The 24,251-nt window shown below is 22.7% G+C and overlaps 4 protein-coding genes across 4 annotated transcripts; 2 read left to right on the forward strand and 2 right to left on the reverse strand.

The window, feature by feature from the left end:
* Positions 1–1,868: 1,868 nt before the first annotated feature.
* On the reverse strand, positions 1,869–4,178 carry PY17X_0200481 (PIR protein; the record flags this gene model as incomplete). Its single annotated transcript, XM_022955994.1, has 3 exons — positions 1,869–1,982; positions 2,077–4,020; positions 4,161–4,178. 3 exons carry the CDS (start codon positions 4,176–4,178, stop codon positions 1,869–1,871), a joined length of 2,076 nt encoding a protein of 691 aa, XP_022810930.1.
* A 2,960-nt stretch (positions 4,179–7,138) lies between these two features.
* Positions 7,139–8,597, forward strand: PY17X_0200511 (fam-a protein; the record flags this gene model as incomplete). The annotated part of the gene is made up of 6 exons (XM_034637512.1): positions 7,139–7,269; positions 7,404–7,641; positions 7,737–7,806; positions 7,974–8,077; positions 8,156–8,386; positions 8,541–8,597. The coding sequence occupies 6 exons, from the start codon at positions 7,139–7,141 to the stop codon at positions 8,595–8,597; spliced, it is 831 nt and encodes a 276-aa protein (XP_034493342.1).
* A 477-nt stretch (positions 8,598–9,074) lies between these two features.
* Positions 9,075–10,997, reverse strand: PY17X_0200541 (PIR protein; the record flags this gene model as incomplete). The annotated part of the gene is made up of 3 exons (XM_034637514.1): positions 9,075–9,542; positions 9,631–10,875; positions 10,983–10,997. The coding sequence occupies 3 exons, from the start codon at positions 10,995–10,997 to the stop codon at positions 9,075–9,077; spliced, it is 1,728 nt and encodes a 575-aa protein (XP_034493343.1).
* An 8,010-nt stretch (positions 10,998–19,007) lies between these two features.
* Positions 19,008–23,774, forward strand: PY17X_0200571 (conserved rodent malaria protein, unknown function; the record flags this gene model as incomplete). The annotated part of the gene is made up of 1 exon (XM_022956180.2): positions 19,008–23,774. One exon carries the CDS (start codon positions 19,008–19,010, stop codon positions 23,772–23,774), a length of 4,767 nt encoding a protein of 1,588 aa, XP_022810958.2.
* Positions 23,775–24,251: the final 477 nt, after the last annotated feature.

Here is a 24,251-nt window from a genome sequence, read left to right on the forward strand (position 1 = left end):
AATTATAATACTTAAATATTAACTTAGTGTTATTTATTTTTCTAAATATATTACACATGATTTTTATATCTGTTTAATTTATCCATATTAATTAAAAGCATTTTTCATAATGTGCAATAAGTTTTTTTTCATCCTAATATTCCTTTATACACAAATACATTTAATGAATAATTTCGAGTGGGGTATTTTATGTATCTTTACAGAATTTTAAAAAACAAATAATATGCAGTTAGACTAATCGAGGTGATTATAAACTTAATAAACCACAGTATATAATTTCGATTTGTAATAATAGTTTGTATATTATACTTTCCATTATTTTAACCATTAACAAATAAGAAAACTTATTATAGTCTATAAAATGAAGTTGTTTTCATATATTTTTCTTAAACCAATTATTTCTTAATTTTAGAATTTATTCATACATTAGTTTAATAATCAATTCATTTGGAAAGCAATATAACATGGTTTTACTTTTTCTTTTGTAAATTTCTGACAATGACCTAAGTAAATATTATATATTGGATATTTTCTAACAAAATTATATTTAATAATAGGAAAATGTTCATTCAAAGGAAAACTATATAATTGCTAATAGAATTAATAATACATGGTTTGATAGTGTTAATACTAATATCATCACATTAAATCTTAAATAAGTGTTGTAATATTTCATGTGATATTTATGCACACTATTTTGATTTTGTCACCCGTTTAATAATATATAATGGATTTACACCCCATATAAGTATATCAAATAAACATAATGCATTTGTTCGTATTTAATAATATATTCATCTAATATTGTTGTTGTTTTGGTTATAACATTGTATACTACTGTGGCATAATTAATGCACTCAATATAATTAATTTAAATAAATGCAGAATATTTTCATGATTCATTGCTTATAATATAGACTCGTGTATGTATAATATAAAAAATATAATATTTAAACATATTAACTGGAACATATTTTTTCCATAGTATTTGCATTAATATATAATTATATTATTTTCCTGAAGTAAATAATACTTTCATGATTAATCAATAATACAATATTTTATATGTGCATATATTCGAATAATAACCCTAATTCTCTATACATAATTTTTTTATTTTTATAAAAATTATTAAAAACAAAATATATATAAAATTTTATTAATATACTTATATACTTCATTTTATTTAATTTAAAATATGATATATTTCATAGTTATATATATAACAACAAACCTTGAATGTTGATGTGTTATATAATATTAAAATTTTATGCCAAATAAACAAATAATATAAAACAACTTATATTCATGTAAATTAAAATTTAAAAGAAGCATAAAATATTTAAATACAAAAAAATGAGCATTATTTATATTAAATTTTAAAAAAGTTATTATACATACACTATAATGTATTTTTGATATGAATACATGCATTAAGTATAATAACAAATTACACATTAGTAATATCATTTGCATAAAATATTCATGTGTTTTAATCATATTTAAATTGCAAGGACAAATCAAATATGAGTATTATATTTTATGAAATATGTTTCCTTTATGGGAATCTATAATATTAATATTCATTTCCTGTTTGTGTTAAAATATTCTTCACATCGATGCTTAAAATTTTGGAATATGACATGTATATTTTATATTTTTTATAATGTATTACTATATATATTTAAATTGTGTTTTCTATTATAATCGAATTTAGAAAACTTTCATAGACAAATAAATATTATCACATTATAAAAAATTAAATAAAAATATAACTCAAAACCCTGCCATATAATCTTCCTCTATATGTTTCTATATACTTAATAATATCATTTTCTTATCACCTCAATTTATAATTATCCCATTGGTTATTTTCGATGAATGCATTTCAACTTTTCGATATTATTTTCATCACACAATTTTAAAACCTTTTTCATTTTTTTTTTTTTTTTCGCCTTTTTTCTCCGCCCAAATGCGAAATACTAACATAAAAATAGTAAAAATATATAGTTATTTATTTTTTATCCATACACAAAATATGTAGTAATACGTATTTTTTAATTTTCTTTATATTACCTTATACATAAATGCTAAAATAACGAGTATTGAAATAACTGTAATTAAATATGCAACTATGTTGTCTCCTTTAAATAAATTTCCTGGAAATCCTATTTCATATGTGCCTTTTTCTACATCGACTCTAATGGCTCTTGTTTCAACACCAATACTAGACATTATATTGGTATAACCATCTGATGATTGAAGTTGTTCCTTAGAGGGAGTATCTGAATTTTTTTCTTGTTCACTATTTGTTGAGCCATTTTCTGGTGTAGAAAGTAACTCCTGTGAATGACCATTTCCTTGATCCCCTGACATTTGTGTTTGTGTATCTTCTGTTTTGGTATCTTCTGTTTGAGGACCTTGTATTTGGGGATCTTGTGCTTTTTGTTTTTCGCCATCTGATGTTCCGTTATCTGATAAAGAAGGGGGATTTTCTAATCCATTATCTGTACTTGGTGACTTATCATCTAATGTTTCAGCTGTTTTTGGTTCATTTCCTTGCATTCCTTTAAGATATTCCATTATATTAAAATTTTTATAATAATCTGCATAAGTACTATAAGTCTCATATAAAGGAAGCCATATATCTTCGTATAAATGTTCTTGAATATCCTTAAGTGAACTAGTAACAGAGTTTTTGTATTCTTCAATATAGGTTTTAAATAATTTCTCATATTCTTCTAAATTTGGAAAATCAAAACCATCGTGATTGCCTTCTGGGCTTTGAGACATTTGTGTCTTACCTTGATTAGTTTCTAACTCATTGCTTTGATCTATTTTACCATTATCTGGACTTTCTTGACCATTTGAAATTTTATGACCACTTGGATTTTCTTGACCATTTGGATTTTCTTGGCCAGTTGGAATTTCTTTACTAGTTGGAATTTCTTGACCATTTGAAATTTTTTGATCAGTTGGACTTTCTTTACCAGTTAGATTTTCTTTACCAGTTGTATTTTCTTTACCAGTTGGATTTTCTTGACCAGTTGGACTTTTTTGAATACCTGGACCATCACTGCCACCCTTTAAGGATTGAGGCTCATCTTTTAATAAAGAATCGCCAGGTTTTGGAAATGTAATGTTTTGCTTCGGTTGAGATTCGGGCCCTGAAACGTTTAAACTATCATCTTTATTTTTAGGGGTAATCTTTTGAATACTTTGACCCCCCCTTTGAATTTTACTCCTTTGTATGGTTGTATGTTTTACTGGTGCATTTCGAACAGTCGGAATATTATTTGTAGTTTTTACTTTACACTCTGAAGCACTGAAGTTAAATCTTTTAAATGTTTCCATAGAATATGAATCTTTTACACCAGGCATTTTAAGTTCTCGAAAGCGTTTATCGAAATTCTTAATACTAGAATTATTCTCAATAGCAGAAGTTCTAATGTCATCATATATTTTTTTTAATTTGTTCAATAGATATAGATATGAATTACATTCAGGAAAAGCCTTGTAAAGGGATATATATTGATTAAAACAATAGGTAGAATTGTGAGAAAGAGTCTTACTTAGGGCACCGTTTTTTTTATAATCTACAATTGTATTACATATATGGCTAAGTAATGTATACAATTCACGCAAATGCCTAAGATTACCATCTTCCAAACCCCTTATATTATATAAACTATTCCAATATTTAAAATGAGCCATATATTTCTTTAAATATTTGTCATAAGCTGAACTTAAAGTAATTTTACTAGCATTGTCTTTCTCTTTCTCTTTGATTGCATCAAATAATTTATTAGCTAACCACAACACAACATGATCAGAATACGTGTTTTCTTTATCGTGAAGCTTCATAGATAAAGCCTCGCCCAAAGCACCAATAGTTTCAATCTTAGTTGCACACTTTTTTTGATTAGTGCAATAATCACGGAAATTTGCGGATTTGGTAATTTGCCTATGTGCGGAAACATTACCTTTAAAAAATTTATCCGCTTCAAGAAATAACTCGCACTGAGAAAAAGTATATTTAAATTAATAAAAATATGTATTAATACAAAATTTATTGAATAAAATTTAATGTGATTTGTAAACAAATCAAACACAATAAAATAAAGGATGCCCATGTTTTATTTTAAAATAAAATTATTTACCATTCTTAGCTCTCCCATTGTAATGAAATTTTGTTCTTTATATGTAGATTGTCATCATATTGTTTTTATATAAAATATATATCCTGTAAATGAGTCTTCTATATCACATTTATAGTATTAAACCCATTTAAAATTTTAATAATAATTTAAAATTAATGTGGAATAGTAATACAATAATATTAATAGAACAATGTTATATTTACTTTTATTAGCATTTACTAAATTGTCTTAAATTATGGTTGATTTAATACATATTTAACCATATGTATATATAATACAATTTATGCATAAAATCAATATTACTAATAATATTATACATAATCAACTTTATTATAAAATATTAAGGAATTTTATAATGAATTAAAAAAATATATACATAAACATATGCTTTAATATAGAACATAAACAACGTCCTAAAACTTAAATACTGTATAAATCAAAAAATTAAGAAAGTTGTTATTAAAATCCTTAAAAATATATAAATTTTCATTTTTTAAAATATATTAAATTTTTATATATTTGTTTCTAATATTATATATCACTGTTTTATTAAAATTATAGTATTTTCAAATTAAGCTACTACATGTTCTATCCAAATTACATAATTTTAATAGTATTTTTATTTAATATAGATAAATTCATAATCCATTTTAATGAGTCCGACAACTTTATTTTTATTACTATATACTTCAATTTAGAATTATACTTTATTGGATAATTTTACAACCAATTTTGCGTACCATGTCCACTGTTAAAACAACAATTAACACTAAACCCGTTTTATTAAACTATTTATAAGCTTAAATAAGTTTTTATATGTAGATTGTTTTTAAAATAATAATTAGTAAATATTAAATATATAAAATATAAATAACTATTGATGCTAATTTTAAAGTATAATAGAAAACTATGCATAATTAGATTGTTATATTTACATTTTAAATAGGAGAGATCAGATAAGCGTGTTTTTTAAGATAAAACTGTTGTCATATAAGATTTACCTATCCTACATAGTTTAATTATGTTTTATATTTTTTACCATTAAAATTTTCAACTCATGTATACATTAAAAATAACTTAGAATTATTACTTTTCTAAATATATAGTTTGCTTTTATATTTTATAATAAACTATATTTAGTTCTATGATGAAAAAATATAAAATTATTAATATTATTTTGCTTGGTAGCGTTAATTCTAATATTGCAACATTAAAAAAACACCAAGCCAAAATTATAACATTTCATTTGATTTTTTGTGCATATAATTTTAATCTTATTACAAGTTTAATAGTATATATTAACGTATTTGAATCATATTAATTTAATGATTTTTTCGTATTTAATACTTGATCTATTGTTATTACTATTATGATGTTGTTGGTATATCACTGTATAGTACAACGGAACAATTAGCGCACTCAATAAAAATCCTTTAAATCAATGTACAATATTTCATAGTTTCATAGTTTTTAAATAAAATATTTTATAATATATATTATTTCGCAATAACAATATATTTAAATTATATATTTGTAAATTTATATATATACAATAACCTAATAAAAATATTATAGTTCAAATTAAATTAATTATTGCATACCCTTTCTATATACTTTGCATTAATATATAATTGTATATACTTCCCAAATTTAACATATTTCAGTCTTAGTCATGGATACAATATTATATATATATTAGAACAATAACGCCATCATATTTATCATGTTATTTACAATTAATAGAACAAATTATTATAACAAAATATTAGAACAAAATATGATATTAAATATTATTAATATAATTATATTTTATTTTTTAACTATTTAAATATATGTTTCCAATTTATTTATACGTCAAAACTATAAAGTTCAAAAATGAATAACGATTAATCTAATATTATACCTTTATAATAAATAAATTAATGTATATAGAACAATTTTTATAATTTGAATTTAAAACATTAGGATAAAATGGTACTATATATAATCGAAAATTAAAAGGATAGTATTCATATAACTATAATTTAATTTTTATGAATTACTAAAAATGTTAGATGCATAAAACATCTTTTATAGATAACATTGTGATATCGATTCTCTGTCTATATTATATGAATATATATTTTATGGTTATCTATTATATATTGATAATATGTTTAATTAACAATAAAAATATACCCATTAACATGAAGGTATATTATAATGTAGACAATTGTTTCAAATGAATATAATTATAATTTGTATTCATTTATAAAAAAAATGAGCGTCAATATTACTACCAATAAATAATTTTTATAAAATTAACTGCACTTCTCATATTAAATTAATTATTTTAATATTTAAAAATATAATAGACATATTTTATATAAAAAACTATCCATTATCAAAGAAATTTTGTAAAACAAATGGGAAAATATATAAAAACAATTATTTTAATATAATTATTAATGCAAGTATATATTTTTATATTATTTTCTTTTATATTTTTATTTTAAATGATTGATTTTCTATTAGGTAAAAACAACAATTTTTTTTTCTATTATATATAAATGTAAGTATATATGTAATTCCATACGTAACAGGATGTTTTATAAATTTTAATTTGAGTTTAGTCAATTATAAAAATATAAAACTAGCGTATTCATAATGCTATATATTAAAAATATCATATATATAGTATAACTAAAATTATTTATTTTTAGACATTATAATATTAATGATATTGTTGATATTCATTATTTATGAATGATTCTGTTATTGATGTCGTCTTGTGGTTGAATTATTTAAATAAAAATGTATTAAACCTATAAATCTGATAAAAACATACATCTTTCCGTTTAAATAATAGTTTTTTATACTTTATTGGAGAAAACCATTAGCTTCAATTTTAATTATACTTGTCCAGATTTTTGAGTTGTTAATTTTTAACTAAAAAAATACTAATATATATTTTAATATTTTGTTTGTAAAGTTCCCAAATGAATAATTTTTATATTCAAATTGTTTTATTTCTTTTAAGCATCTTCGTATATGTGAATAATAAAACCCTTGCAATTGAACCTGCTCCAGGAAAAGGTGCAATACCTGAATCAACATATCATTATCTTACGTAAGACAATACAACAATATATATATTACATATTTCGTTATGAAAATATTAAACATATACCTGTGCAACAATGTTATAATATAAATACAATAACTTTTGTACGCATAAAAAATGTCCATTTTGATCAATGATAGTCCAGAAGAAATATATGAAAAAAACAAGCACTTATTATGTACCAATTCAGAAGAAATTATACAAGCAGGTGAAGTTGTGAACGAAGCTGTATCACAATTAGAATATCATGCTATAAGTATGGATGGTTATGAATTTTTTAATAACAATCCTAATAGTAGTATGCCTTTTTATAACAAAAAACACCAAGACTATATAAATATTGAAAAAATTCATTTTAAAGTTGATGATCCCGATGATGTATAAATTAACAAACAATATTAAAGTTGTATACCAAATTAAAATTAAATAATTATTATAATTTATATACATATATTTCTCTTTGTTTCCATTAGTATAATGAAGTAATAAACATGTTATGGGATCCCGATTATGCCATTTTTTTCAATACTGACTTTGTTAAAAGTATACAAAACATAAATAATTAGTCAAATCACCATATTATTGTTACTATTTATTCGATATATCGTGATTTATTATTTCCATTGTTATATGATACTATTTATTATTTCCCATGTCTTCAAATTTATAATATTTTAATTTACATAATGCAAAATTATTTTTTTTTAAAGTTACCCGTGTGTACAATCCAAATCTAGTAATGATACAACAACGTTACAAAAAAAAATTTGGACGTCGTCAGAGATATTTTTATGCTTTAGCTACAAAGGTTGAAGTAAGGAAAACGTTCTTTCTATTTTGTTATAAATCGTAATTCTCACATTATTCAAATACACTTTTATTAATTTTGTAGATATCAGAAAACAAAACTATAGTAGTCATGAGTTCAGCAAATATAAATGATCACAACCCTTCCAATAAAGAATATAAAAACGAAATTGTAAAAAGCGCAAATTTATTCAAAACTGACATTGATTCTGAAGAAGACATTAGAAAAGGAAAATTAAAAAAAATGTTTGCCAACTTAATTGGATACCTCATTGAAAAAAGAGACAGATATATTCATATCATCTATGTTGGCTCTGTAAGCGATATACAAATTTTAATAATATAATAATTTATTTCAACAATTGTTAAAAAAATATTGTTTTAAATAAATGTGCATATTTATAATGTATACTATAATTTGCAAAAAATTAAACATTTTATATATTCATCCATTTATTTTTTTTTCTTAGATTGAAAGACATAGTTACGGTTTCCTAAAAGCATTATTGGAAAAGCTTTATATATAAACATATATTTCATATATATTTTTCAGAACCGTAATATTAGAAGATTTATGTTAATAAAACATGTATTTTCATGAATGATATTTATTTATTGTTTCTATTGCTTTCATTTTTCTTATAAAACTCAAAATTTAAATTCAAAATTAGTTATTTTCAAATAATGAATACTAATATTAAATATCAAGAAACCTATGATTTTTTCGTTATTAAATAATTTTATAAACTAATATATTTTTAGAGTTATAGAAAAGGAAGTTATAATTGAAATCAAATGAATCAGTCATGCAACACTGTTTTATATAGATTAGTAAAATACATATATTTATATTATAATATTACACAAAATGCATTTTTAATTGTTTATATAAGCCAAATTACTTATATTAATATGCAGTTTAATTATTATTTTTAATACTTATATTGAATTTTAAGGTCGATCCAAAGAATCTGAACCCAAAAAAAAACTATTAATTATATTTATTATTCTAAAGAATCACCTTTTCTTTTATAAACATAAAAAATAAACAACAAAAATAAAATAATAAATGGTACAGGATCGGCCTTCATAAGTTTATATATATTTAATAATGGATATTTTCCCCAATAAATGGAATCTATAAACTTTTTACTCTGTTTTTTTTGAGTAGATGAATCTATAAACTTTTTATCTTGTTTTTTTGGAGTAGATAAATTGGTAAGCTTTTTATCCTGTTTTTTTGGAGTAGATGAATTTATAAATTGTTTATCCTGTTTTTTTTGAATAGACGAATTGGTAAGCTTTTTATCCTGTTTTTTTGGAGTAGATAAATTTATAATTATTTGCATTTGTTTTTTTCGATCAGTTGGGTTTATATCACTTTCTGTCGTTTCATTTGTATCAAACATATTTATAGCCTTTTTCATGTTTTTTTTTTTCTTCGATTTCTTTCTCCATCCAAATGGCAAATACTAACATAAAATTATGAAAAATATATAATATTTTATAGTGAGGAAATATTTTAAAAATTGTATACTTCACAATTTTCTTTTTATTTACCTTGTACATAATAGCTAAAGCAATGGGTATTAAAAGAATTAGAATTGAAATTCCCATTTTCTTGTATACGTTGAGTGGATTATCACCTATTTCTGTTGTTCCATCTCCTGTTACTTCGGATACTGGAGTTTCTTGTTTCATCACTGGATGTGTCAATGATATTTGAGATGCTTCGCAACCCTTTTGATCAGAACCTCCATTTTCAGATGGAGTTTCTTGAGATGATGATGGTTTATCTCTTTGGGGATTCTCCTCAGATATACAATTATTTGGTGCATAAATTTCTATTACTTTTTTAAGTTGATCATTCATATAATTAATAGTTTTATCACCAAAATTTATAATTTTTTCGTAAAAATCTGTTAGTGGTGGCAACGCCTTATTATATAATTCTTTGACATTATTAGTAAACATAATACTAAAATTTGAACTACACGTTTCAAATCCCCTTTTAATAACATCTATATATCTCGAGGTATCTTTGTCTTCCTCTAAATCCTTTTTTCCCTTCACTCTTTCTATGGATTTCACATCTATAACTTTCGATGAAGTTGTTGCTTCTTGACCTAATTGCTTACAAGTTTTTATTCCTTCTATCTCTATAATTTCTGGAAAAGAATTTTTGGTATCATTATCTTTTTTAAAATTTTCATAAGCATTTTTTAAAGTCACCAATACATCACAATAATGTTCATCTTCAAAAACTCTTTTTTTTTTAAAAATAAGGTCTATGTATTGTTTTATCCAATCGTTAACAAAATCTGAAAAATTGGAGCAATTTGAAGGATCTTTTTTATGTTTAGTAATTGCATTACACAGCTTAATAAGTAACCCATAAAGTCTACGCATTCTATCAATATTAAGATACATCATTTTTCTGTTTTTATAGATTTTATCATGATATAATATATAGTTGTTACTATTTTTTATAAACGTGACATAAAAATCTGCCACGCTTCCGTACCTCCCTTTTTTAATTAGTTTCATTTTATTACTTAACCATAGCATAACATACGTGATATATTCGTTATTTTTATTTTCAGATCCTATATTTTTATTCGCAACGAATAATTTATGAAGTAATAATATAGTAACAGCGCTAACTACATCACCGATAGTGAAACATTCTCTTTTCCTTGTTCTCGGGTTCTTTTTACAATAAGTTTGTATAGCAGTAGATACATTAGTTTTATCGAAAGAATAATTATCAGGCAAAATTTGATCAACAAATTTAAATGCTTCACACTAAGAAAATATTATAAAAATTAATGAAATATTATGAAATTTAAGTTAATTTATAAACAATGCAAAAACAATAAAATAAAATTCATTTTATTAAAAAATGTATATACCACATGGGAACTCATTATGCTGGATTTTATTTTTAATCTGTAAAAAAATTGTCATAATATTATTGTGTACATAAGGAATGTATTATAATAAAATATGTTATCCGGTTAATGGTCTTCTATATAATTAATATATATATTTAAAGAGGTTCTATTAGTTTTAATACTAAATTAACATGCTATAATAATAGTATTAAAAAGGTATTTAATTTTTATTTATGACAATCGCTAAATTTCCTTAAGAAGTTATTTGTTTAACATTTTTATATCTATATATAATACATTTTACACGTAATATAAATTTTTTAAATAATATCTTGAATAACTATATTCCACAAATTCATGGAATCTCGTAAAAAAAATAGATTAAATTTGTTTCATATAATAATATATTTATATTATAGGTTTACACATGAAAATAAATATATATTCGCTACTTTTTTAATAAAGAAGTTTCAAAACTTATGTTAATATAAATATATAAAAAATTATAAATATATTATTACTATAACTGTTAAAAGTTATTTTAATTTATTTTATTATTTGAATGTCAAATATTTATATATGTTATTATTCCATATTGGATGTTACATTTTTTAATATCATATCTAATAATATAAAACAAATTACTTATTTAAATTATAATATTTAAAGAATAAGTTAACACAACTATTTTTCTAAATAAATTACATGTAGTTCGTATTTATAATATAATTAATATATATATTATAAAGGTATTTTATAATATTTAATAACTTTATTTATACACAAATATGCTTTATTAAATAATTTTAGATGTATCTTTTTAAAACTTGGATAATATAAAACTAATTTTAATTTATAAAAGAATCTATATGAAATTCCTTTCATGTAGTTTACTTAAATTTTATAGGTTTATAATTTTAACATTTGCTTTTTATTTAGTGACGATAATAAACTTTTAGAAACAATATAACCGATTCTCCCATTATAGTGCACATTTCTACTTATAACTTAAACATATTATATACTACATATTTTATAATAAAAAATTTAATTCAATATAGAAAAACCATATTTTTAAGAAAACTATAGAATCATTAATAAAATTAATATTATTTTTTGGTGTTGTTAATTCTAATATTATCATATTAAAAAAATACTTAGTTAAAGGTTATAATATTCATTTGATGTTTTGTGCATACAATTTTAATCTTATCTCCCGTTTAATAATATATATGACTACTGTATATCCATGGGATAGAATTAAATAAACATAATATATTAATCTAATATTATTATTGTAGTTACTAATGATATATCGCTGTTTACTACAATGAAATAATTAATGCACTCAAGAGTAATACTTTAAAACAATTAATAATTTTCCTTGTTTCAGTGTTTTAAAGTATAACATTTTAAAAAATATATATTATATCATAAAAAAATTGTATTTAAAATATATATTTATAAGTTTGTGCATATATAATAATCTAATATAAATATTATTAGTTCAAAGAAAATTAATTATTATATATTTTTTCTACATGATTTATATTAATATTTAATTATATGAAGTTTTTACAATAAAACAATATTTCAATATTAGTTATTGTAAATTATTTTACTATTTTATATGTATATATAATAATAACTTTATTTCTATTTATCATATTATTTATAATTATAAGAAAAATTATTAGAACAATTATTAGTACAATTATTAGTATAATTATTAGAAAAATTATTAGAACAATTATTAGTACAATTATTAGTATAATTATTAGAAAAATTATTAGAACAATTATTAGTACAATTATTAGTACAATTATTAGAACAATTATTAATACAATTATTAGAACAATTATTAGTACAATTATTAGAACAATGATTAGTACAATTATTAGAACAAAATATGATATGAAATTTTATTAATATACTTATCTTTTAACTATTTTAAAATATAATTTATTTATACCTCAAAATATAAAATTTAAAAATTAATAATGATTAATCTAATATTATACCTTTATAGTAAATAAATTAATGTATATATAACTATTTCTATCAATATTAATTAAAACTTTAACATAAAATGATACTATATATAATCGAAAAATAAAAGGATTGTATACATATATCTATAGTGTATTTTTTATGTATTACTAAAAATGTTAGAATCATAATGATATTTTATAGATAACGTTGTATTGTCGATTATTGATTGATATTCCATGCATCTATATTTTATGGTTATCTATTATACATTTCAATTGGATAACATTATTTAAATTAAATAAATATGATACAAATAATAAGTTTTACTAAATAAAATGTTTCATCAAATAAAGAAACATATTGTATTATTCATGATTAAATATAACTATAGGCTAGCATGTTTTATATAATAGATAATAAGGGTTCTTATATATTGTCAGCCCCAAATTACCAATAAATATGTAATTGAAGTTATAATATTTCCACATTTAATATATATGAACGAATTAAACATAAGTATTATAACTTATAAAATATGTTATACTACCCCTTTCATATTAATGGTAGTATCCCTTTGGGGGTTGCATATTTAGACTTCAGCTCGAGATTAAACATGCGGATAAGTACATATATTTAATTAGCGTTCAAATTATAAAAAATTAAATAAAAATATAACCCGCTTTCTGAGAAAAGGAGTAAACCTTTAAGTTTATTGTCCGACTGTGCAATTGGTTTTTGTGCATTAATAATAAAATAAAAAACATATTTCGAACAATACCTTCACTGAGTTACATAAATTGCGTTTTGGCATTTTATAATTTCCTTATAGTAATAAAATGATACAAAATATCCTAAGTATGGGCAATGAAAAAATAAATTCCAAATGTGGGAAGGAAATTAAAAGTATATATAAAAAACAAATAATTCGTATGATTATAATACTTTTATTATTATCATTAGGTAAATGCCTATAATATATACATATAAAATAATCCTTATTAAAAATAGCATATGGATAAGCATTTGCGCTGTGTGTTCACGTTAATGTGTTTTTAATTAAAAATGTTATATGCAATGTAACTTATTACATTTCAAAGTTAAATTTATTTTAATATCTTTAAGTTCCAATGAGAATAACAGGATCATGCATATATATAGGCAATGATACATATAAATGCTTACACATATATGAAAGGTATTTGTTAATTGGTAAAAATATGCAGAGTGTATTAAACGAAAAGTGGAATACCAAATAAATATAATTATAATGACATATGTGATATATGACAAAGTGTAATACAAAGAAAATTTGTTTTAGCCTTTTTGGTGAATTTACAAAATTTTTGTAAAAGTACACATACTTAATGAAAAAAATTAATGAAAAAATATCTACCCCCATAAAAAAAAGCTTAAGTCCACGTTCAAAATTAAAAAATATAAATATGTCAATTTTCTTAGCAAAACCTTTTATATATTGTGAATATTTAATCACATTTAAATGAACCTTTTCATAATATCGTTAACATTTCTCAGTTAAGCAAAAAAGGATAACCTATTTATTTTACATGTTTTGCGATCTTTATGTAATAAAAGTACTTTATGGAAAAAATGTACATCCATATAAATTCTCTACATATAGAGAACTTTTATGTATCCAAGAACAAAATAATGTTTTAAAGGCTTTGTTTTTTTGTAAAATACTATTCAGTATTAAATATGTTAGGCCTATCTATGTAATATTTATTTCATATATTTTTTTTGTAATTATCAAAGTTTAAAACATCAATAATATGAAGTTATATATAATAGAAACCTTTTGTGTGTTTTTAAAAGAATATGACAGTATTAATGGTATATAATATATGCTTAATATATTAAATTATTGAAATTTTATTATTTCTTTATAGTAAGAAATGATGTCACAATAATAATCCGTATATAATTTTATACAAAAATATTTTACTTTGTAACTTGAAATAATGTGTAAGCATATGCATGAATATTTTACATATGTTGTAACATATTATTGTTTATTTAATATACTACATAATTTTAGGGCACTTTTAAGAAATAAATAAAAAATATATAAACCTTTAAATAAGTTAAATGTTCTTTATAAAATACAAATTCAAGCACCTTTGTTTGTTTTTTATATGTACATTATGTTGTCTTAATATACATATTACATAATATATATTATTTTGATCCTCTTGCTAGCTGTATGTGGCAATATTTTATATATTATTCAAAAATATGTTTTATATTTCATTACATATTTATATAAATAAAAATGTGAATTTATACAGATTTTAAAATTTAAAAAGGTAATTAAAATCATAATAAAGGATTAACTTTATAATTGATACTTATACATATTTTTTGTGTAGTGTTTATGTAATAAAATAAGTAAAAATTAACAAAATTATGTTAATATCTCATTATACAAGTATTTTTAATTTATATATGTATTTTTTATTTGATTTCGTTTGATATATATTCATTTATTTACTACTAATTTTGTTATACCAAATTAAATTATTTCATTTTTTTGTTCATTAATTAAAGAAAATATAATCTGAAGTTTCACAAATTAAAAATATTTATATTGTATTTTATATAAAAACAATTAATAAGCATGCAGAAAAATCATATATGTTTTTTTTGTTATACAAAATTGAACTTTTGATTTGTATTTTCCTTTTTGTATTCTACCTCTCAATGTGACTCAGTGAATATAATCGTTTTTTATGCATTAGGAGGTTTTCATTCCCATATATATCGAATAATATCTCCTTATTTTTTTGTAAATAAATAACAATTATTTGTATCACTTCCTAATTTATGAATATATAATGGAAGATAAGAATAGTTGATGTGTTTATGTATAATATATTTTTTAATATATGTGTATATTATAAATATGTATATATTTGTGTATCACATTTGTCAACACATACCCATTCATAAAATACATATACCAATTATTGGATATGTAAAAACGAATTACACATTTTAAACAATCACAAACATAAAAACGGGAGTCATCCCAAAAATAATATTAAAAATTGTATGTGAAAATCGTCATGTTATGCATTATTTCATATATATATAACTAGTATGGGAAATATGTTTGCATCTATATTTTGAGTTTCAATCAAATATGCAATAATTGCATTTTGGAAGATATAAATACTTCACGATGAAAATAATTAGAAATAATAAAAAAATGAAAAAGAAAACAATCCAGTTTTTCTCATTCTTTGGTAAAAGGAAAAATGTAAGTACACACATTTAAAGTCAAGCGCAATATGCCATCATGTTTTAAAAATAAATTAAAAATACTTGTTACTTGACGAAGAAACACTTTTATAATGAGAATTTGATAAAATAGAATATCATAAAAGCTTATTTAATGATTATAAAATAATAATGTTATTGTCATTACAATTAACATTATGATTAACAATCTTATTTTTGAAGGTTTATTATCGAAAGAAATTCACCGTTTCAAGATACTTTTAAAACACCCAATTGTATTGTAATAAATTGCATAGGGAAAGTAATACTAAGTAAAACATTATATAAAAAATAAGAAACTACACCTGCGTAATAAAAAATAACCGTAAAAGGAAGAGATTCCATATATTTTACAATAAAACTGTTTTTATATTTAAGCAAAATTATATAGGAAGAAAAATATTGTTCCAATATTATACTTCGATAAATATAATGTAATAAATCATAAGTTTACACAAGTTAATAAAATTGATAATCCATATTCCTTTTCATTATTAATTTTTGTGAAATATAAATATAAAATGTATAACAATTCACAAAATGTTCAACATATTAATATATTTATAAAAAAAAAGAAGCTTTAAGGAAGCAATTACCATAAATAATTTCCTCTCTACATTAAATAAATACATTTGGAATATATGAAAAATAAATGAAAATTCAAGTATGAATGAGAATATGTCGTTAATTAAAGGGAATACCGACGATAATTCCCTTGAAAAAGGAAGCATACATGAAAAAAAATGTAAATATACTTAACCTTTATTAAATAAAATTGCAAATTTAGTAAAACCACAAATATAAATAAAAATTTATGTATAAATCCAAATATCCATATAAATACCTATGTTAATACACATAAAAATCCTTATGTAAATCCGAATACTCATATAAGTATCAATGTTAATATAGGTAAAAATTTATGTATAATTCCAAATACCCGTAAAGTATCAATGTTAATATAGGTAAAAATTCTTATATAAATCTGAATACCCATATAAGTATCAATGTTAATATAGGTAAAAATTTATATACAAATCCGAATATCCATATAAATAACAATGTTAATATACATAAAAATCCTTATATAAATATAGATAATATACATAAGTGATAATATAAGTAAAAATACTTACATGAACTCAGAGAATTATTTAATATATAATAAATATATATCTCAAAAATAATAAAAAAATATAAAATATTATGCAAAATTCAATAAAATTTCATGTATAAGTGTTTATTTAAGAAGTCGGCATGTAAAAGGGATACTTTATTTGTTGAGAATACATATATAATCACCAATTTCTATGCATACATGGCTGAGGTTGCGTAATTTGCGTCCATGTATTTAATTAATATTGCATGTAGAAATATAAAGCACGCTGAAAAATTCAAGAACTCGGTATATAATTGTGTATGCACGAAATTTTGTGCACATATCAATATTTGGATATATATTTTTTTTGTAAAGTACGAAATACCACACTATAAGAAGAAATTTTCATGAAAATTTTTTTATAAGATTAAAGTTAATCACGAAAATAATACTATAAATAAATGTAAATAATTAAATGATAATTATACATATGTTATAAGGGTATGCTATCTAAAAAGAATAAATCAAAATATCTCAGAACATATTAGTGTTTATTTGAGAATACACATTGAAACCCATAATGGCCCCATAAAGACATTAAAAAAATTAATGAACTCACCAAAATACCAAAACATAATTAAATAAAAATAAAAAAAATGCGTAATTTTTTTTTTTAAGTTGAAAAAATAGCTAGTCTTAAACACAAAAAATAATTCTCAAATTGTTGTATGCATAAATAATATTAAAAAAACAATATCAAAAATATATTTAAATTATTTTTTTACTTATTTAAATTATTTAAATTATTATTTTAATTATTTAAATTAAAATTTATATAAAATTTAAAAAAATATATTTATATTTAAGTATTTATTTATATCTTAAAGATTATCTTAATTAATACTAATTTATACCAAAACCCCAAAAAATACTTAAAAATATTTACACAAAAAAAATATTAAAAAGCATACTTATAAAAACAACCAAATATTATATATATATATATATTTTATTATATATTATTACACTAAAATTTTTTACATTAATTTTTTACATTAATTTTTTTATTTGGTTTAAATTTTTGAATACTCTCAAAAAAACCTTTATTGCATGGATATTGAATTCACCAAAATTTTTTGACTGGAATTCAAGTATTCTCATATCCTTACCCCATTTTATATTATATTATATACATAATACATATATTACACGCACAACCATTTGGTTTTTCACATACATCGACTGCTATTACATTCTACATTATTATACAATTTGTACTATAAATCTGTCGTTATACTAATAATAATTTAATTGTTTTAGTTATATTGTTTGTAAAATATAAATTAATTTTATTCATAAAACATAGCATAATACCCCTATTTTTTTATTTTATATACCCCCATAATTTTTTTTATAGCATATGCATGCGTATTTCATAATATATATATAAGTTTAACTATTTGAATATTTGACAGTGTGTTGCAACATATGCTTCACAAAACAATTTTCTAGCAACTATTTATTTATTTATTTATTTATTTATTCATAAACATTTATTATAGCCATTTGTTTATAAAACATATTTAATTATTTATTAACCATTTAAAATAATACACAAAAATACTCGAGGGGGAGTTAACCTGTTGTTTATTTAAATGGTATCATCTTCGATGATTAACGGTGATATACCACTTGCAAAAAATGCATGTGTTATTAGGCCGAAAGTTAATGTAAATCTACATATATCCTTAAAAAATAGAAAGAATGCAAAGAACGGTGCCGCAAATGTTTCTCATAATTTACAAAGACATGTTGAAAAGCGTATTAACGAAAGATCGCTGTATTATGCTGCTAAGGAAAAATACTATAGAAACAAAGGAAAGAAATATGATAAACTTCGTCAAAGTGTTGAATGTGGGGAATCCCATATATTGAAAGAATATTATCATTCACGTAATCGAGTTAAAAGATGCTCAAGAAAGCATAAGAAGCATAATTATGAAAAATGTTCCGTGTGTAAAAGTCTTGTACAACGATATCTTGTATTAGGGGAAAATGCCAATGAAATTGTTGAAAAAATTAATGAAAAGACAAATGACAGTATGTGCAATTCGATTTGTAACGCAGATCGAAATTCCAAAATGAACGAATTGATCAAAGGAGAAGTCGAAGAAAACTATAGTACAACTAAACGGATTACACCGGCGGCACCAGTTCGAAAATTTGATATTGCTGAAAATATTAAAAATGATGATGTCACTAGATTGTCAAAAAATGAGTCAAATTTGGATATTAACAATGAAAAAGATTTGAATTCTTATAATTTGTCAAACATGAAACATATTGTACTTTCACATGATAAGAAATTAGGGGACACTTATATTATATCGAACAAAGATATACCTGATTTAGAAAATAGAGTAGAACAAAAAGACAATAGTTATCAATTGGTTAAGTGCGAGAATCAATCTAATGACATATCAACAAAGGAATACATGTACACAATTTTTGCTGACCTCAATGTTTCTGAAATGATAGATTTGATGAATGGAAAACCATCGAATATCACACCTGTTAAGGAAGAACAACCACAATTCAATATTGCTTTAGATGAAATAGAAAAAAAAATTAGTATAAAAAAGTTGGCTGATCAATCACTTAATTCAGAAAATTGCATAGTAGATGATAAGAAATCTGTGAAATTAGAAAAAAAAAGAAAGTTGAAGAAAAAAGCTTCAAATTTAGTTAAGCTTTCTGAAGAAGGTGATGTTGATAATGAATCAAATTGCTCAAGTAAAAGTTCTGGTAGTTCATCACGTTGTTTTAAAAGAGGAAAAACTATATTAAAAGAGAAATCGTCGTCGAGTTGTTATAATAGTGATAATAATAAGTTTACTCAGGTTGAAAAAAAAGAACTGAAGGAAAAGAAATCATATAAAAATAAGTATGCCTCAAATGAATTAATTGGTTCAAAAAATCACCAGTTTACCAAAAAGACATTTGTTTCTAGAAATCTTCAAATTGCTAAAGAAATTTATAATAAAGATGAAACTTTAAAAAACAATAAGACTATGAAAAATAATATTAATAGTAATTCTGAAACAATAACATCATATGAGAAGGTTGAGAATGGAAAAGATGTATGTGACTCATTTAAGTTATCTAATCAATCAACAGCATTAGGAAGTAGTACGGTATTAGGAAAATATATCCCTTTGGAAATATATCAAAAAGAAAAATATTGTTGCAAACAGTTAGAGAGAGAAGTTGCTAGAGAGGATGAAATTGTTATTGAGGATGAAATTATTAGTGAGAATGTAATTGTTATTGAGGATGATATTATTAGTGAGAATGAAGTTACTAACGAAGATGAAATTACTAGTGAAAATGAAATTGTTAGTGAGAATGAAGTTGCTAGTGAAAATGAAATTGTTAGTGAGAATGAAATTGTTAGCGAAAATGAAATTGTTAGTGAGAATGAAGTTGCTAGTGAAAATGAAATTGTTAGTGAGAATGAAATTGCTAGTGAGAATGAAATTGCTAGTGAAAGTGATTGCAGTGATAAATCTGACTTAGGACACCATTATAACGATGAGAAATTATTTTATGAAAGCTATAAATTAAAAGATAGTGATGCAAAGAAAATCGATGATGAACAACCAGAGGGAGAAACACCTATAAAAATGGGTAAGAGCGACAAAATTAAAGAAACCAATCATTCTAATACAAAGAAAGCTCATGTCAATAATTTAACACAAGAAGAACACCGTAGATTACTTGAATATTATGACGGAAAATTGCCATCAACATTTTATAACGAGGAAAATTTTGAAAACCCATTTAAAGCAAACGACGAAGGTTCAGAAGAACCAGATTATTCAAATTTATTTTTGGGCTCTTTTGATATTAATAAGAAAGATGAAATTGAAGAAAATTCAGCTATAGAGTCAAGCAATAACAAATTTACTAGTTCCTTTTTTCCATCAAGTTTTTTTAATTCAGATGAACCTATTATTGCTAATGAAATATTTGGATTACCCAATACTGAGAATAATGATGTAGATACACCTGTAAAATTTAAAAATTCATTTGAAACTACAAAAGATAATTTAAATACAAAGAAAGATAATAATAATAATGCAGTAGAAAAAAAAGATAGACAAATTATTAAAGAAGAAAAAAATTATTCACGTAAAAGAAGTAAAAATATTATATTTGATGAATCATCACCACAAAGTAATAAGAAATTTAAATACTCCAATAATTATATGAACATTAATAATGTAGTAGAAAAAAACGATGATCAAGATACTCAATATGAAGAAGAAAAAAGACAAAATTTACTTAAAAACACACGTGCTAAATCATATAGTTCAATAATTAAAAAAAACTGCAAGCTTATGTCTTATGGACAAAATAAGGATTACGATAGTATGCCAAAAACAAGTATTAAAAAAAAGGTTAGATTTCAAAAAGAAGTGACAATAATACCTAACTTACCCCTCAAAAAAAATAATATCGATTTTCCTAATTTAATTAATGAAAACAATAATATGCTTATTTCTTATGAACAAAATAGAAATATTAATAATGTAATAGAAAGACAGGGTAATCAAAATGTTTCAATTAAAAAAGAAATAAAAATTAATCCATCGAAATTGGATAATGTGAATAATAATATTATGAATTTAAATATTGTAACTAAGAATAATGCCAAAAATAAATATATGAATTCGGTTAATGATACGTGCCAAAATAGAGAAATATGTACTCCTATCCATATGACCCATAAAAATAATAACGAAATATTCAAAAGTAGAGAAACAGAAAGCCTTAGTAAATCGTTACAAAAAAGAGACATGTATATAAAGCAAGGGTTGTATAAAGATATCGGAATGGATCTTATTAATGTAGTACATAAACTTAGAGAAGAAAAAGCCATTAGTGAACAACATGAAGAGAAAAAAATTGAACCCACTAATGAATTATCCAAAAATACAGGGATTGATTCGAATGATGAAGCTTCAATAACAACAGAATTTAAAACTGTTGATGAAATACTTGCAGAGAACGAACGTCGAATTCTTAATTATTATGCAATGTTAGACAAAGCTGAAGCCATTAAGAAAGAACAAGAAATTAAAAATAGTGCTGATAAAATTTTAATAAAGAAAGAACAAGAAATTAAAAATAGTGCTGATAAAATTTTAATAAAGAAAGAACAAGAAATTAAAAATAGCACTAATGAAATTTTAATAAAGAAAGAAAAAGAAATTAAAAATAGTATTGATAAAAATTTAATAAAGAAAGAAAAAGAAGAACATATTGTAGTTAACAATAATAATTTAAGTCCTTTAAATTCAAGAAAACGAGCACTTAGTGAGAAACCTACGCCACCAAAAAAATATACAAAGAAAATACTGAAAAGAAATGTAAATAAGAGTGCCTCATGTTCACCATCTCAAAGCCGCCATTCTTTATCTGATAATAAAAATATATATGCCAAAAATGACATGAAAGACATAAAAACGCTAGAAAAATCCAATAATGTAAACGACCATAACGAAAATAGTCATTATAGCGAAGGTGGTGCTACAGATTCGTCTGCCGCAGCACAGTCGTCAGTAGATAAAATGTATGAAAGATACCTTAAATATGCTGGTACCAAACGAGATTGGGAAAATAGATTTGTCGAGGGTAAATCAAATCCATTTAGTAATGGCCAACCGTACCATAACGATATATTAGAAAAGCATACTTCCTGTTTAATATCGGAACGAACACAAAGACATTTAGAAAAACGATCGTATGAATTTCAAAAACAAAAAGAAAGAGAAAGAATGAATCGAAATTCGACAAGACCCGTAGTAGAAGCTCCTAAAGTTAAAGAGTATAATTGTAAAGTACTTACAGAATATTGGGATTGGGATAATGAACAAACTAAAGAATTTTGGAGTTGGGATAAGAAAGATAATTTAAATTTTTGGAACATGGATTATGACAATGCTAAAAAATTTTGGATGTGGGAAAAAGAAAAGCAAGAAACATGCGAAAATATATCAAATAACACAATGAATTTAGAAAATGAAGATATATTAAATATTATAAAAGAAATTATAGAATCTCGAAATATCAACATCCCAACTACAAATACCCAAAATCTCGAAAAAAATATAGACATATCAACAAGTACCCCAATTCTAGAAAAAAATTATATGCCACAAAAAAATATTCCCAAAACACCAAAAAATACTCCAACACCACCAAAAAATATTCAAACAACACCAAAAAATATTCCAAAAACACCAAAAAATACTCCAACACCACCAAAAAATACTCCAACATCAAAAAAAAATACTCCAACACCAACAAAAAATACTTCAACACCAACAAAAAAATATTCAAACAATATCAGAAAATAATACTCCAACACAAAAAAAATATTCAAACAACATCAGAAAATAATACTCCAACAACAACAACAGCAGAAAATACTTCAACACCAACAACAGCATAAAATACTCCAACAACAACAACAGCATAAAATACTCCAACAACAACAACAGCATAAAATACTCCAACAACAACAACAGCATAAAATACTCCAACAACAACAACAGCATAAAATACTCCAACTCCAACAACAGCAGAAAATACTCCAACTCCAACAACAGCAGAAAATACTCCAACAACAGCAACAGCAGAAAATACTCCAACTCCAACAACAGCAGAAAATACTCCAACTCCAACAGCAACAGCAGAAAATACTCCAACTCCAACAACAACAGCAACAGCAGAAAATACTCCAACAACAATAGCAACAGCAGAAAATACTCCAACAACAATAGCAACAGCAGAAAATACTCCAACACCAACAACAACCTCAACACAAACAACCT

Source organism: Plasmodium yoelii (assembly GCF_900002385.2).
Source record: "Plasmodium yoelii strain 17X genome assembly, chromosome: 2".
Lineage (NCBI taxonomy): Eukaryota > Apicomplexa > Aconoidasida > Haemosporida > Plasmodiidae > Plasmodium > Plasmodium yoelii.